Genomic DNA, 17,953 nt, shown 5'->3' with positions numbered 1-17,953 from the left:
GTAATATCCATCCCAACTACTCAGCTCTGCCACAGTATTGCAAAAGCAGCCATAGATGCTTCACAACAATGTCAATGTACTTAATGCCTCAGAACTGTACATTCCGTGGGGCACCTCGGTGGCTCAGTCGATTAAGCATCTGACTCTTGATTTCGGCTCAGGTCACGATCTCAGGATTCGTGAGATGGAGCCCTGCATTGGGCTCTACATGGATAGCGCAGAGCCTGCTTGGGATTCTCTCTCTGCCCCTTTTGCACGGGCTCTTTCTCTCTCTCTCAGAATAAAATGTGTGGCATAAAATCTTGTTTATGGACAATGGATTTTGAATTTCATATACTTTTCTCATATCACAAAACCTTATTTTTATTGATTTTCAACATTTAAGAGTGTAAAAAACAATTCTTATTTATGGGCAGTAGAAAGACAGTTGATGGCCTGGTTTGGTCCAGGGCCACAGTTTGCCACCCTCATCTTGGAGATAAAGGTGATACAAAATGAGAGCGATTTAAAAGGCAGTGCTTATTTCTGCAAAGGTACTATTGTAGCAAACTTCAAAGGCCTTAAAAGTTAGCATTTACAATAAAGTTATCAGAATACCCATCTGTTTCTAATAGCACAAATGACTTACTTAGGCAAAAACTAAATTTTGAAATATCAACAGAACTTAAGATGCAAAGGAAACAGTAACTTCTAGTCAATTCTTTCCAGCTCCATACGAAATCTCTAGAATGTCAGAGAAGTCCTAACACTTTAACTATCACCATCTTTCCAATCACCTTCTTGGGACTTAATCATTCTTCAGGACTCCTCCCTACTACCTCATTGCCTAGAATCACTTCTTCACCTATAATTCAGCCTCAAGGTCATTAGAAAAGCCATCACTCAAGGTGAAACACCTAAACCATGGAATATTAGGTCCCACTAAAAAGCAGAAGACAGAGGTACATTAATCAATATAGAAAATGGTCTACAATAGTCTTGACCTAGCAAGGAGGAGATAAACAGGTTTGTATTACAACATGCAAAAGCATATACACATGCACATCTGGAAAGATGGTCACCAAAATACTAGTCATGGTTGTAACTGGATAGGGGAATTTCAGGTGTTTTATTCTTGTACTTTTCTGTATTGTTTCATGAACATGTATCATGCTTAAAATGAGAAAATCCAGTAAAGATCTATTTTTTTCTTAATGTTCATTTATTTGAGAGAGAGTGCATGTGTTCTCAAGGGAGGAGCAGAGAGAGAAGGAGAGAGAGAATCCCAAGCAGGCTCTGTGCACACAGCCCAATGAGGCAGGGCTCAAACCCATGAACCATGGGATCATGACCCGAGCTGTAATCTAGAGTTGGATGCTCAACTGACTAAGCCACTCAGGTGCCCCCAGTAACAGATATTTTTATTTGAAATAAAAAAGATCACCAAAGATTTCTTTTCATAAAGGGGGGCTGGCACCTGGTGGCTCAGTCAGTTGAGCATTTGACTTGGGCTCAGGTCATCTCACGGTTCGGGAGTTCAAGCCCTACATACTGCTGTCAGCAAAGAGCCTGCTTCAGATCTGTCTGCTGCTCTCTCCCCCTCCCCCACTTGCAGTCTCTCAAAAATAAACATTAAAAAAAAGTTTAAGTCTTTATTGTAGTTGTGGTTAAATACACACACACACACACACACACACAATGGAGATATTCCAAAATACTTATTTACAGATGAAATGATAGGATATTTGAGATTTGACTGAAAATATGTGGAGTGGGGGTAAATGAGAGGATATAAAGTGTGGCCATAAATTATTAATTGCTAAAGTAGAGTGATGAGTACATGGAAACTTAAGAAATAATAGTCTATCTTTGTAATGTTTGAAATTTTTGAAAAAATTCCTTTTCCTCTAAATGGACCTGCTCCTGCAATTTCAGCCATTAGCCTACATTACATCTGTCTCCAAATGGCCTTAGAAAACTCCCTTTTTGGTGTTTCAAACCTTAAATTCTTCCCTAGTCTCAAGCTCTTTTCTAAGCTCTAGGCCTAACCCTCACTGATGCCTGAAATCTGACAGGTCCAGGATCAAATGCAGTACTTACTTTTAAGATTTTAAGTAATCTTGACACCCAATGTGGGGCCTGAACTCCCAACCCTGAGGTCAAGAGTAGCATGCTCTACCAACTGAACCAGGCAGGTGCCCCAAATGCAGTACTTTCTTGACCCTGCACCAAGCTCCTGGTTTTGCTGACTCCAATTTTCCCATGAATGTTAAGTACCATCACTCAAATCTGTAAAATGGCCCTTCTCAGAGTTCTCATTCCCCCTCACCAAATTAGTAACTACACCCAAATCACGTGACTCTCAAAATTAGTCTCTTCCAGGGGCGCCTGGGTGGCTCAGTTGGTTGAGCATCAGACTCTTGATTTCATCTTGGGTTATGATCTCCCAGATCGTGGATTCGAGCCCCATGTCAGGCTCTGTGCTGAGAGCATGCAGCATGCTTGGGATTCTCTCTGCCCCTCAGTGGCTCATGCTCATGTGCACTCGCTCTCTTTCAAAGATAAATGAATAAACTTAAAAAAAAAATATTCATCTTTTCCCATTCCTACTACTACCATCCTAATTCAAAATCCTTATTAAGTTACAACTACACTGTATAATTTCCTGTACTGGGGACCCTAACTCCAGTTTCTCCAAACTCCAAATCTCCAATCTCCTATTCGTGGCTCTATTATCAATAATCGGCACAATGCTTGGTATATGGTAGGTATTAAAATGTTTGTGGTGTGAAAACCCACATAGCACTATTTCTTATCCTTGTAAATAGTTACAAACCTATGTTCCCTACTCAGGCCCCTCCCATGACCTTAACAGAAGCCATTTCCATCATTTTGCATTCCTCCTATGTTAAGAGCCCATGATACTGAAACGGTCCTTTTTCATCTAGTTATAGTAAATCCTTTAGATCTGGGGAACTGAAAAAGCAGACTTTTGTCTGTGATTATGTATGCACATATGGGAGCTGACAAAAAAAAAAAAAATCCCTCCTCCCCATTCCAATGGTGCAAAGGCCAAACATGTCATATATATATTTATATATGTGATTGCTCCACCCCCTCTCCACCTCTAGGATTTGAGAGGGCAGACCTACGTTGATGGTTCATGTCATTTCTAGGGGGAAGCAACATGAAGAGAATTTGGAGGAAAAACAGAGCAGTGTGACTGGGACATTATACTACATGGAATGAGGGGGAAAGAGCTAGCCCACAGAGGGGTCAAAGCTAAGAACCATACCTACCAACCATGCAATTAAATAAACATATGTGGCTGTTTTTGTTTATTTACCTTTCTTCTTTTTTAAAAAGGGGAGGGGAGCTTTTTGGTGGGGAATCAGTCTTTTTCATAAAAGGTTATTTGTGTTGATCACTTACCAAAATGAATTTTACTAACATTTCCTTAGCTTTAACCTCAACCTAGTATTAATCCCATTCCTCTGAAACTGTAGTCTGAATGGCTATCCTAGAAATCCCTCAGACCTATAAGTCTGGTTCTCCAACAGCTGGGTCTCCAATATTATATGGCTTCTGAAGTAAGATGGGATTTGTGTATTTTATTAATTCTCTCAAGAGGTAAACCTATTTATTAGCTCTTTAAGCACTGAAAGCCTCCAAATCTATCATAGCCAGTTAAGAAGTTTTCTCAGCATACAGTGGCAAAAAACCCATGAAATCAATGGCTCTATGATAGTTCATTTTCTGCTTTTCAAAGCAAACACATGGAACAATACCTAATTTCAGTTCAAACTCATTTCCCTTTTATTAAAGTCCAAGTTATCATTACATGGTTTGGTACTCAATAAAGGAAAACTTGTTCAAATAAGGTAATATGTTATCATCAGTATTTCCAGGTGATTGTTTACAATCAAGTAGCATTATGAATAAATCCTTGAGAAGCCCATCTGTAAGAGAAAACAGGAAGAATTAGCTAGAAAAATAAAGGAAGCGTAGAAATCTTACTAAAAATAACCTTTTTTAAAAAAGTTTTTTATCTAAGTAACCTCTACACCCAACACGGGGCTCAAACTTATGACTTTGAGATCAAGAGTTGCGGGGCACCTGGGTGGCTCAGTCGGTTAAGCATCCAACTTCGGCTCAGGTCATGATCTCATGGTTCGTGGGTTCGAGCTCCGCATCGGGCTCTGTGCTGACAGCTCAGAGTCTGGAGCCTGCTTTGGATTCTGTCTTCCTCTCTCTCTGCCCCTCCCCCACTCGTGCTTGGTTTCTCTCTCTCAAAAATAAATAAAACATAAAAAAAAAAAAGTTGTATGCTCTTCCAACTGAGCCAGTCAGGTGCCCTAAAATTAACCTTCTTTAGAGCAATGGTCCAGGGAAATCACTGTCTCTGTGTAGCCTTTTCTGTTCTTACTTACTCCTGCCTGTACCCAACTCACAAGGGACTGGCTCTGTGCCTTTTTGTTGTTTATACACCTAGTACTTACTGGGGTAGTCCTCTTTTCCAGTCAGAAAAATGCTAGGGAATTGCCCTTCAAAACAATTTTTAGGGGCACCTGGGTGGCTCAGTCAGTTAACCCCTGACTTTCGCTCAGGTCATAATCTCACAGTTCCTGAGCTTAAGCCCTGCATCGGTCTCTCTGCTGTTAGCACAGACCCGCTTTGGATCCTCTGTCCCCCTCACTCTCTGCCCCTCCCCCGCAGGAGTGTGTGTGCTCTCTCTCACTCTTTCAAAAATAAATAAAACATTAAAAAATAATAATAAAAATACTAAACAAATTTTTTAAAAAATATATTAAAAAAGAAAGAATATCATCACAGCTGGAATATATCCTATATAATAACAAAGATCTTCTAGACTCCTTGGAATACTACTTGATAAAATAAAAATTAAGCTAAAGTGTTTAGACAACCTTGTAAGAGTCCATTACGTAATATGAACAACAGACAAGAGCTTCAAAAATGTAAGTAGGAAATATTCTATTCCGAATGCCTCATTTGCTCATAGAAATCATTAGTACACACATTAAAAACATTTCCATTTATTACAAAGATGAGCTATCTGAGTTCAGGAGGGAGGGGGGAGGAGGAGGAGGAGGAAGCGCTGGTGTTGGTGGTGGTGGTGGTGGTGGTAGTAGTTAGTAGTGGCAGTAGTAGTAGTATGGGAGTGGACAAAGATAAAATTAAGACTCCTGCTCTAAAACGTTTAACCGAGCTCAAAGGATCTTTATTTTTTGAGGGATCTGACATTAGCTCCTTCAATAATTTTGGGTGCACTTTTCGCTCTCTCTTCTTAAAGCAGGCTCCATGCCCAACGTGGGGCTTGAACTCATGACTGTGAGATTAAGAACTGTATGCTCCATTGACTGAGCCAGGTGGGGATCCCTTGGGTGCACTTTTATAAGACAGTTTAGTTCCACTATTTTAAAAATAAATGTCTTAGGAAGCAAATTCTCTATTTAAGCCTCATTGTTTACCTTTGAGGAATGAATATGGCCTTAGTAAATGCCTAAACAGGATGTGCAGCACGGTAAGAGCAATGGACTCTGGAGCTGGACTGCCTAGGTTTAAGTGTGAGTTCCAGTACTAGCTATATGACTTTGGACAAGGTGTCTCAGTTTCCTCATCAATAAAATAGGAAAAGGAGAATAATTCTAATGATAGTACTACCTCGGGGCGCCTGAGTGGTTCAGTTGGTTAAGCGTCAGACTTCGGCTCAGGTCATGATCTCACGGTTTGTGAGTTCAAGCCCCGTGTCAGGCTCTGTGCTGACAGCTCAGAGCCTGGAGCCTGCTTTGGATTCTGTGTTTCCTTCTCTCTCTGCCCCTCCCCCGCTTGTGCTCGCTCTCTCTCTCTCTCTCTCTCTCTCTCTCTCTCTCAAAAAATAAAAATAAATAAATAAATGATAGTACTGTCTCATGGGACAGTTTATGAAGATTAAATGAGTTAATATTGGGGCACCTCCATGACTTATCAGTAAAGTGTCTGACACTTGATCTTAGCTCAGGACTTGATCTGAGTCATGAGAGCCCTGCATTGGGCTTCACTACTTAAAAAAAGAAAAGAAGAAAAAGAATTAATATTTATAGAGCACTTAAAACAGCATCTGACATAGTAAGAGTTATATACACTATGTATGTTTATTAAATAAAATTGAGTTCCTGCTTTACAAAATCCTTTGTAAAACAAAAGATTTTCTGCACATTCCTCACTACCTAGACAATCTTGTGGCTGTTTTTATTACTTGCCTTCCCACAGAGAACAAGGTATCAAGGAAGTTTTTTTTTTTAAATGTTTATTTTTGAGAGAGAGAGAGAAAGAGAGTGTGAGTGGGGGAGGTGCAGAGAGAAAGGGAGACACAGAATCTGAAGCAGGTTCCAGGCTCTGAGCTGTCAGCACAGAGCCTGACGCGGGGCTCAAACCCACAGAGTGTGAGATCATGACCTGAGCCAAAGTTGGATGCTTACCAACTGAGCCACTCACAAGCCCCATCAAACAAGGTTTTTTATCAGTGAATATTTACTTGACTATTAAATTCTAACTTGGGCAAAAACAAATGCATCAAATTAATAAAACTCTGTCGTTAAAAATAAACAGATGTACAAAAACATACGTAACAAATACCTTATATGCAGTGGATTACCTTTAGTTTGGGGGAGGTAAAAGGGCTGGAATTAGGGAAGGGTGCACAGAGAGTTTCAACTCTGTGAAACCAGTCATTTCTTGGAGGGAAAATGAAGCAACTATGGCAAAATATTAATATCTGAAAGATCTGGGTGTGATTACATTTATTGTATATGCTATTCCTTTTTTTTTAATGTTGATTTATTTTGTGAGAGAGAGAGTGTGCACGCATGAGTGGGAGAGAGAGGAAGAGAGAGAATTCCAAGCAGGCTCTGCGCTGTCAGCAAACAGCCTGAGGCAGGGCTTGATCCCACGAACCATGAGATCATGACCTGAGCCAAAATCAGGAGTCAGCCACTTAAATGACAGAGCCACTCAGGCACCCCATATGCTATTCTTTACATTTGAAATATTTTATACGGATTTTTAATTACAGAGGCGTCTTCTTGCCATTACAACAGTAAAAGAACAATTACAACAACTAAAAATAACAATTCTAGCTCCTTAAACCTATCATTAGTACTCTCTAAATCTCTATGTTCATGGCCTCTAAGGAGGCCATTAAAAAGGTCTTACTCTGAGAACACTGAAATGTCATTGACTCCCCCTTCCTGGATTCATTTCCTGCCTTTATTCAGTGGTGTGTTGCTTACCCATGGGGTTTACACTTTGTCAAGGCCCAGTTCCTCTGGAGTGGAGATTCCCAGTTCATTTAAAGTTGGTCTAAGTTCCTGGATGACATAGGGGTAGATTTCCTTATGAGGTCCTGCTTTGTCCTGATGGCAAAGAAAACATTCACATTTAGCTCTCTGAAAAGCTGTTTCTATTAAAAAAATGAACTTGAGAATACTTTTAATCATGTATGCAGAGGCTAACAGCAGAGAATACAAGTCACATACTTTTAACTTATTAGTCCAATAAAGAGAATAAGCTATGTAGGCACTATTCAAGGTAGGCTTTAAAGCACCTTGAGAAAAACTAAGACCATTAGGCTAAATCCAGAAACAAAACAAAATAAAACATACCATTTTAAAGCCTGGATAAAGCCTTGAGTTACAAGAAAAGGTGGTGATGACAGAATTTTGTAAAGATAATTAAACATGCCCAGCAGGCTACAGGAATAATTAAGTTAACACAAGAAAAAGTTTTAAAAATTTGCCTCCAATTTGAGACCTTAACTAAATTAACTACTGGTGCTGAATGGATTGATAGCCTACAGAACCCTTAATTATTTTACCCATTGTAGATAAAGTAATGTCACACTTTCCCTCTTACAGACTTGAAAAGACTACCGATTTCCAGGGCAAAAGAGTTTTGACAAATACTCACCGTAATATATAATTATACCTGTATTTTCACAAAGTTCCTCAAGGACAAATATTAAAAAGTCAAATGAACTAAGACAATAACAAGCTGTTATTCTTCTGCCTTTAACAAATTCTAGGTCTCCTTAATTGTATTTTTTTTTAATTATAAAATTCTTGTTTAAAATGTAATCATTTGATCATATGTATCAAATGAACTACGTATGAGGTCACACCACAAAAACTGAAGTTTCTTCAATTAATATACTATGAATGTTTAATGTTAAATACATTTCCACACTATTAATAGATAACCTCTTGAAAAGTCTCATCTTAAGAAACCACTAATATTTAACTTCATATCACAATTAGAACAAAGATAAACTATAGTTAAACTTTTGTACATCCTTAATTATTTCCTTAAGATAAATTCTCAAATGCTGAACAAATGGGGATCAAGCACAATTTCTAAAACCTTGCATAAATTCTGCCAAACTGCCCCCCAGAAAGACTGTTAGCTGCAATCTACATTTCCTCTAGCTATATCAGAACTAATTTTAGGTTATTTCAACAAATTCAAAAACACAGAATATGCCGATACTTAACAACAGCCCACCCACTTCCAGAACAACTTTATTTAGCATTGTTACTTCACTGACCTTAACAACCTCTAGGATGCGAACTGCACTAGCAAAATCATTTAACCGTCTGCATGCCCGCAAAGCAGCATCAATGATTTTAGGTTCTGGAACCAGATCATAGCCAACAAGCGTGTTCATTCCTGTCAAATTAAAAACAAGAGCCATATCAACCTGAGATATCCTCATAGAAATTACAATATACTTACTTATATTTTTACTGAGTCAAAGACACATGATCTTGTCTGTTTGGGCCTCTATTCTTTTATCTATAAAAGTAAGAGAATCTAGGGTTGCCTGGGTGGCTCATTGGGTTGAGCATTCAACTCTTGATTTTGGCTCAGGTCATGATCTCATGGTTTGTGAGTTTGAGCTCCGCTTCGGGCTCTGTGCTAACAGCTCAGAGTCTACTTGTGATTCTCTGTCTCCTCCTCTCTCTCTCTCTCTCTCAAAAAAAAAAAAATAAATAAATAAATAAATAAATAATAAAAAAGAAAGAAAAAAAGAGAACCTACCTTTAACAAATTCTAGATAGTAAGACCACAGTGGATCTTCCACAGTGAAAGAACGATGCAATAGCATGCAGATTAAAGAAAAAAACAAAAAACAACCAAAAACCAAGAGTCTTCTTACATGCAAATACAATTTTCATAATTAGCTGGTTTCTTTTCAAACAAGAGGGTCATTTTTTTCTTTAATTATTTATTCTGAGAGAGAACTAGGCAAAGAGAGAATCCCAAGTAGGCTTTGCAGTGTCAGCACAGAGCCCAAAGGCAGCTCAATCTCACGAACAGATGCCCCAAGAGTCATTTTCAACTCATATCCTTAACTCTTACACAGTGTATGTACTTTTGTTGCTTTAAGATAGGTTTGGTTGGAAAATAATCTAAAAAACAACCAGAGAAATGCTTAGGGAGAGTTAATGAAGCTCAAATGAGGACATTAAGTAGATACAGAGAAACATTAGTGCACATTCAACCAGAAAATGACTGGGCATAATTACTTTCAGCTTTGCACAAAATGACACATAATAAAATTTAAGATTCTCTTAATGGGAGTGCAGAATTGCTGTTCTTTTCATTACTGCTACTCAAGATTATTCAGTAAGGATTTTCCTGGTTGCAGCAAAATAAGGATTATTATTCCTGTGGATAAATGTGAATCACTTAGGTTTCTCGCTTTTAATTATTTTGAAATACGTAAACAAAAGACACAGTGACTACAATGGCAGAATATAGTCACGGAGGGGCACCTGGGTGGCTCAGTCAGTTAAGCATGAGATTTCAGCTCAGGTCATGATTTTGCGGTTCCTGAGTTCAAGTCCTGTATTGGGTGAGCCCTGCTTCAGGTGAGCATGAGCCCCATTTCAGATAAGCCCTGTTTCGGATGAGCCCCACTTCTCTCTCTCCCCTCTCTGCTCTTCTCTCACTTAAGCGTGCTCTCTCTCTCTTAAAAACAAAAAAGAAAAAAAAGAATATGGTCACAGAGACTGAACTAAATTACCTACTCTTAAAATTACTTAGCTACCTATTAGACTAGTTATCATTAATGTTACCTACTCGTGTTCAGTACACATCTACAATTAGGAAAAACAAGTTCTAGCTTACTTAGACTGAACACTTATTCTGGGCAAGAGACAAATCATAACTTAGAAGAAAATAACAAAAAAACCAAACTATTACCGAGATAGGAGGAGAACCAAATAACTACTTCCTTAAATTATCTATAAAGGACAAAAGTGTTAACTCTTGTTCACATTGACCTATCATTTAACAGTGACTTTCAATCAGGGGTGATTTTGTCTCCCAGCAGACAGTTGCCAAGGATGCTGCGAAACATCCTATAATGCGAAGGACAGCCCTTGCAACCAAGAATTATCTGGCCCCAAAAGTCATAAACTTTCCCAACCGAAAGCTGCATGATAATACCTATGCTTACCTGATGCATATTTTCCAAATAGTTGTTTTCAACAGAGTAGTCAAACACTACGAAGTATTTCCCAATTCTATGCCAAAGCAGACAAATATGCCTATGTTCCAATTACCTTTACGCAATTCCCAGGCGTCAATATCTGGCTTGTTGAAGTATGTCACCCAGCGAGCATCAAACTCCTCATCTGTTTCATGTGACCCATGGGAGTAGCAGCGAACTGACTGGACAGCTGCAATGAAAAAAGAGCAATGAGTTCAATGTTCAGAAAGAAACACTACTTGATGTATCCTGTTAATACACTGGGGTATTTTTGTTGTTGTTGGTTTTCTTTTTTAAATTGTGTTGAAATATATACAAAAAATTTACCATTTTAACTACTTTTAAGTGCACGGTTCAGTGGTGTTAAATATATTCAACGCATTAAATTCTGAATCAAGTATATACATTATGGTAGGAAAATTACTCAGCAGGTCAAATGAAACAAATCTTCTATACTGATACGATGGGGCATTTGGGTGGCTCAGTCAGTTAAGCATCTGACTTTGGCTCAGGTCATGATCTCGAGGGTCTCAAGTTCAAGCTCCATATCGGGCTCTGTTGTCAGTACAGAACCTGCTTTAGATCCTGTCTCCCCCCTTCTCTACCTCTCCCCTGCTTGTGTGCTTGCTCTCTCTCTCAAAAATAAACATTTGGAAAAAATTTTATATATTGATATGAAAAAAATCTTTTCCCTCTAATGTGTAATGCTGGCTTCAAATTGCTAAAACTGGTTCTTTGGAAGGAAAAACTATTTTGTGTTTATTTATTTATTTGAGGGGGGTGGAGAGAGAGAGAGAGAAAGATCAGGAGAGGGGGCAGAGAGAGAATCTCAAGTAGGCTCTGCACTGTCAGCAATGCAGGGCTCGAACTTACAAACTGTGAAATCACACACGACCTGAACTGAGATCAAGAGTCAGATGCTTAACCACCCAGGCACCCCAGGAAAAACTATTTCTTTATACACTTCCACAATGTCTGAATTTTTATGATAAGCACAATATTAATTCCTAATTTTAAAAGATGCCCATTCCAATTCTATTTATTTATTTATATATATATATATATATATATATATATATATATATACACATAGAGAGAGAGAGAGAGAGAGAGAGAGAGAGAGAAAGTATGAGTGCAACCAGGAGAGGGGCAGAGAAAGAATCCCAAGCAGGCTCCATGCTGTCAGTGCAGAGCACGATGCAGGGCTCGACCATGACCTGGGCCGAAATCAAGAGTCAGACGTTTATTAACTGAAGTGGAGCTTGATCTCACAAACTGTGAGATCATGACCTGAGCTCAAAGAGTTGGATGCTTAACAGACTAAGCCACCCAGGCACCCCAAATGTAAGGAATATCTTGAACATTTTTTTTTTTTTAAAGTAAACTCTATGCCCAATATGTTGTTTGAACTCACAACCCCAAGTCACATGCTCTATGGACTGTACCAGCCAGGGGCCCCTATTCCTATAAATCCTTAATGCAATAAATGGCAGGAGAAAGCAGAGAAAAATAAAAGAAAACAGAAAAAGATGAAGATATGAACGACTAGCTAGTTCTGGAGATGGGACTGTCACTGCTATATCAAGTGAAAAGATTCTCACTTAAATTACCATTTGAGCCTATAGCAAAATACTTGCCATTAGTCACAGAGACCACAGCACAACTTCCAATCTTCCCAGAGACCTAAATATCTCCATTATCCAAGCCCAGAATGAGTAGGACATGTATATAAATGGGCTGGAATTGGCCACGCTTTAACTTCTATGACAAGAAAAAATGATGTATCTCTAGACCTAAATATATTTGATAAGTGCAAACATTTCATCATCAAAAGTATGTGGATACTTAATAACTCTTACAGTACTAATATTCACATTTAATATATCAGAATGTATAGGTCACAACAATCCTCTAACTCACTGTTATCAAAAATTTAGAAGCTATCTTTTTCAAAAACTAAAATTATCCTTAGCTGAATACTTAAAGCACAAGTATAAAATGTTACAACCACTTTGGAAGACAAGTTAAATACACTCACCATACCACCTAGTAAATCTATTTCTAAGTACTTACTCAAGACAAATGAAATATATCTATTCCTTCCCCGGAGGTAATTATTACAAGTACCTTTCCAACCACCCAGAAGTGTTTCATGATAATCAATTCCTTTTGCTCACTGCTGGGCATGATTTCACTAGATGGCTGGCAGCTTTGTTTTGTTTTCTAACAAAAGAAAAAGATGATCAGCAACTACACATCCTAGTCAAGGAGAACAGTGGATCACCTTCAATAATTTGTTCACCGTCCTTCTGGAAGTCCCAAATTACAAACTGGTTGTATTCCCAAAAAACTTTATGGGTAACAACTATTTATAATACCAAACACACACTGAGAACATACATCCCCCTTCTAGCATGGCAAAATCAGGTTCTCCTACATGGTTTAAATTGTATTCCTCTCGAAGTAAAAATAAATAAATAAATAAATAAATAAATAAATAAATAATAAATAAATAAATAAATAAATGACTGTATTCCCAATTTCAGTAATGGGTAGGAGTAGGATCTATTCTCCTCACTGTGGACATGCCTATCATATGTTTAACGTTTTGATTTTTAAGTAAACTATATAGGCATTCTTTCCTTCCCCTACTAACCCAACTTTCGTACAGCATTTCCACTTAGGTTTGAGGTTTGCAAGGCAAAGTACTTTGGAAAACAACTGTGCAGTGCTTTCATACAACCTGAAGGTTCCAGAGTAGGAAAAGAGAAGCACGTACCTGAAAACTGAGACATTTCTACAAACTCAGTCTAAAAAGGTATTTCTAACACTACTTTTTGGCATTCAGTTAAGCATGCTATTTAAAAGAAAAAAAAAGCTAACATATTCAGAAAAATTAATCCCTTTAGTTTAAATTTAGTTAAATCAGATAGCTTTCCACTAATAACTAGTCAGCTTGGATAAAGCCCCCAAAATGGACATTTTGGTGGTGGTAATTCTAGGAGAAATGGAAAGAAACGAATAATGGCAAAGGGCACTAGAACAAGCTCAAAGGTGGCGTTGTTGAGGTGCAAGCCTGAAGAACAGCATGGACTTTGGGACTCAAAGGCTGGAAATCTAGAAGTGTGGGAACAGTGCTGAAAAGAAGGTTGGAAAGTGATTAAAAATGCTACCTAGGGGCGCCTGGGGGGCTCAGTTGGTGAACCATTGGACTTGGGCTCAGATCATGATCTCATGGTTGTGGGATGGAGCCCTGAATTGGGCTCTGCACTGACAATGCAGAGCCTGCTTGGGATTCTCTCTCTGCTTACCCCCCCCCCCCCCCCCCGCTAGTACAGGTGCGCGCGTTCTCTCTCTCTCTCTCTCTCTCAAAATAAATAAACTTAAAAAATAAGCACTACCTCAATTCAGCCCTATGCCAAGAAACTCACTTTCCTACGTTATCAGGGTAGGGTTATAGGAGCTAGGGTTGTGTTAAGTTTTAAGGGTTGACTAAAAGAATCTAACCACTATTTAAAACATTTTAATTCAGCAGTTACTGGAAAACGATTGTTTCAAGTTGGAGGCTTCTGGAATTCAGGGTGCCATTTAACTAGAGCAAACTTGAAGCCCCTCAGGTTAACCCTTCCAGAGCTCTTTGAAGTATGCTCTCATTTGACCTTGAATAGTCCCATCCAAAATGTTAATCCTTTTGACTTTCATTTTATACAACCTGTTCGGTTTCATAATAGTAACAAACCCTGATGTATAATTTGCACAACTGAAATCCCCTATAATAAAGCAAAGACATATTAAGCGTTTGTGCCAGGCAAGGTGCTAAGAGTTACATTATTTCATAAACCTCACAACTGCCAAATATCCTGATTTTAGAGATGAGGCAATTGAGTCTTTTTCCTTTAAAGTAGGATCCACGCCCAATGTGGAGCCAAAACTCACCACCCCGAGATCAAGAGTCAGAGATCAATAGTCAGTCATCCCCTGAGATCAAGAGTCTGAGTGCTCTACCCATTGAGCCAGCCAGGTGCCCCATGGCCAACTTGGGTCTTTATGTTAATTAACATGTCCAAGGTCATGCAACTAGAAAGTAGCTAACATAAAAGTAACCAATACTACCTCCTTGTGGCAAATATTTAGGTTGTCTATGGGACAGACACCTAAAATAAAGATTTTTGTTTATAAATTATACTCAAGAGTGGGAATAGAATGCCTAGGAGAAAAACCAACATATCAAAACTTACTAAGATGAATCCCCTTAACCTAGTCTGCCAAAAATCTCTGCCTCTTCTCCAGCTTGCCACAAAATGCAGCAATTCTTGGGGCACCTGGGTGGCTGAGTTCCTTTAACTTCTTGCCAGCTCAGGTTATGATTTCATGGTTTGTGGGTTTGAGCCCTACATCGGGCTCTCTGCTGTCAGTGCAGAGCCCGTTTGCAGATCCTCTGTCCCCCCACTGTCTGTCCCCTCCCCCTCTCAAAAATAAAAAATAAACGTTAAAAAAAAAGGTAGCAATCCTTTTCAAGAGGCCACAAGAAAACTCCCTAAAAGGTATCTATATGAAAAAATTGTAGTACTTTAACATTTAGGTAAGGAAAAAATTAAAAAAAACATAAAATCTGACAAACATCAGGATGGGCCAAAAATAACTATGGCTAAGAAACAGAAAACAGTTCCACCACTAATAAAGAATCTGTTTTCCAAGTTGGGCCTCAATTTCCTCCTCTATAAGCTAGTCTTCATAATGTGCATGCCAGCCTTTCTGTCCTATTGTAAATGAGAGAAGATAAAGTCTAAATTGAATGAACAGAAATACATTTCTTAGGTTCTGAAGAGTCTAGTTAGAACACTCAAGAGTCAAGAGAACAACCTTATTAGTTTTGAGTTTGAGTTCATGTTTAAATATGCATGCTTAGGGGCTAAATTTCATAATGCAGCATATACTATCATCATGGACCAAGATTAAAGTGCAGTTACACTAAGTAAAAGTACAGTGCTGGACACAAAATCTCCCCAAACACATAAGGGGAAGGCAAAATAAGAGACAGGAATTAGCAGCACATCTCATACTCCAGCAATCAGAGTTCCAATTGGAAGCACGGAATAAAGGTTCCCTTATGTTTGCAGAACACAGTATTCCTGAGTCTGTGGTACTCAATTTTCGAAAGAGTAATATTTTTTATTTTTTAATTTTCTTTAATTAAAAAATTATTTAATATTTATTCATTTTTGAGAGAGAAAGAGAGCACAAGCAGGGGAGGGGCAGAGAGAGGGAGACACAGAATCCAAAGCAGGCTCCAGGCTCTGAGCTGTCAGCACAGAGCCCGATGTGGGGCTTGAACCCATGAACCGTCAGATCATGACCTGAGCTGAAGTCGGACGTTTAACCCACTGAGCCACCAAGGCGCCCAGAAAGAGTAATATTCTTATCATAAGACCTATCAATATTCAGGCTCTCTTCCACAGCTCAAGAAGCAGCCATACATAACGATCCATCGTAAAAACGGAAGCATTAAAACGTAGCATAGCAGTCTCTAAAATGACAGAACGGTCAGTGAAGGTGACATACAAAGCTCTAACCGAGAAAGGCCTGATTAAAAAAAAAAGTATATTGTGTCCTACAAGTAAGCATATAGTGCTCGCAGAAGACACTGTGAGTGTCCATGCTGGGGTCTCCGGAAGGGCCACCCCTGCTCCTACACTGAGTGAGACGCGCCTAGCGGCTCAATGTCACCTTCGCCGAAGCGCTGTAGGCCAGCGGCGGACACTCCCAGTCAGATGGTTGCAGGGGTCAGCGCCAGGGAACGGTCACAGCCCAGGGACCGAAGGGGTCCAGTGGGCATGAGAGGTGCGCTGCGCCCCTTCACTGGGGCCCGCAGCAGGTCTACACCAGACTGGTCCGCGGTGCCCGCACCAGGAAGTCGCGCTGGGGGCGGGGGCAGGGGGCCTGGGGACCGCGTCTTCCAGTCCCCCACAACTGGAGGCCGCACAGAGAGCTGCCAACGGTCACCAGGTTCCGCCGCACGCCCGCAGGGCAGGGGCTAGGCCCCTGGGCGAGCCTGCCCTCGAGTGGCGGCGGGGACCCAGGTCACCGCAAGGACACGCGGGCTCGAACAGCGGCGGCGGGGGCCTTACCGGCGGCGGAGCCGGGACCCGGAGCTGGGTACAGGAGGCCTCGGGGGCTGGCACGGGGGGCTGCGGCTGCTGCTACAGCGCAACGGCGGAGAGCGGCGCCGAGCATGACGGCTATGGCGGCGCGCAGTCTAAGGCTGAAAGGAAGCCGGGTGTGAACTCAAGGGCCGCTCGGAAGCTCGTGGGGGCCGGACTCACGCACCGACGCACGGAGGGCGGAGCGTGAGGTCCCGCCCACTGCGCCGCTCGCGCCTTGGCGGGAGGGCGGGGTACCACGAGGATGTTGGGAGGCTACGGCGGCACGCTAAGGACAAACCATTTCCAACGCTGTGCCCTGTCCCGCGCTGCCGCGTTTCTGTTTGCAGCGGCCTTCCGGGAGCCAGGATGTAAGGAAGGTGAGCGGTGGGCAGTAGATGGTATCCTGATTCAAGTCCTCTCAGGAAGCGATTTCATCGCGTCAAGATGTGAACAATAAGGGGCTCCTGGCCTTCTTAGTCAGTCGAGCGTGAGTCTCAGGGTCGTGAGTTTGAGCCCCACTTTGGTCTTAGGGATTACTTAAGAAAAAAAAAAACAAGAACCGATAACGATAATAACATTGTCAAGTTGTAATAAAAAGACCTTCTTTGTTTAACGTCCCCGTTTGAGCCTAAAATAAGAGAATGGGAAAAAACACAACTGCTTACATATAAGGGATCTTATTAGTAACTATTCTTATATCACAAACCCGCAAGCATTAAAAAATGAGTTCAGCCACTTCACTACAGATTAAGAAATAAGCTCAGAAAGTAGGTTGTTTGCTGGCAATCAAGGCTCTCAAACCCCCAGTTCTGAGGACTTAACCTGGGTGTTTGTTGCGTACCGACTTACGATTTCAAATCCATGTTTTGAAAGTTTGTTTTAGACAAAGTTGTTTGCGGTTTCAATCTGTTTAGAATAACTTATTTTGTTGAAATTTCTTTGAACTTGGATATTAAGACTTTTTTTTAATGTTTATTTTGAGAGAGATGGGGCGGGGGCAGAGAGAGAGATACAAGATCCTAGGTGGGCTCTGCACTTAGAGCAGAAAGCTGGATATGGGGCTTGAACTCATGAACCATGAGATCATGACCTGAGCTGAAGGCAGATGCTTAACTGACTGAGCCACCCAGGCGCCCCAGATATTAAGACTTTGGAATGAGCAATGGCACCTGGAGCGGAGGGGACCCTTAGGTCATTGGCAGCACGGTGAGGGCATGATGGACTTTTAAACTCTGAACATAAAGAATTTGTGAGGGGGCGCCTGGGTGGCTTAGTTGGTTAA

The 17,953-nt window shown here is 40.4% G+C and overlaps 1 protein-coding gene across 1 annotated transcript; it reads right to left on the bottom strand.

Moving 5' to 3' along the window:
* Window positions 1-3,771: 3,771 nt before the first annotated feature.
* LOC125168830 (cytochrome c oxidase subunit 5A, mitochondrial) lies at window positions 3,772-16,848 on the bottom strand. Its single transcript, XM_047864227.1, has 5 exons — window positions 16,657-16,848; window positions 10,602-10,718; window positions 8,579-8,700; window positions 7,269-7,391; window positions 3,772-3,938 (listed from the first exon to the last, which is right to left on the bottom strand). The coding sequence occupies exons 1-4, from the start codon at window positions 16,760-16,762 to the stop codon at window positions 7,278-7,280; spliced, it is 459 nt and encodes a 152-aa protein (XP_047720183.1). The 5' UTR covers window positions 16,763-16,848; the 3' UTR covers window positions 3,772-3,938; window positions 7,269-7,277.
* Between the last annotated feature and the right edge of the window lie 1,105 nt (window positions 16,849-17,953).

The sequence above is a fragment of the Prionailurus viverrinus genome, chromosome B3, assembly GCF_022837055.1.
Source record: "Prionailurus viverrinus isolate Anna chromosome B3, UM_Priviv_1.0, whole genome shotgun sequence".
Classification (NCBI taxonomy): Eukaryota; Metazoa; Chordata; class Mammalia; order Carnivora; family Felidae; genus Prionailurus; species Prionailurus viverrinus.
This window is presented reverse-complemented; position numbering and strand designations above follow the sequence as displayed.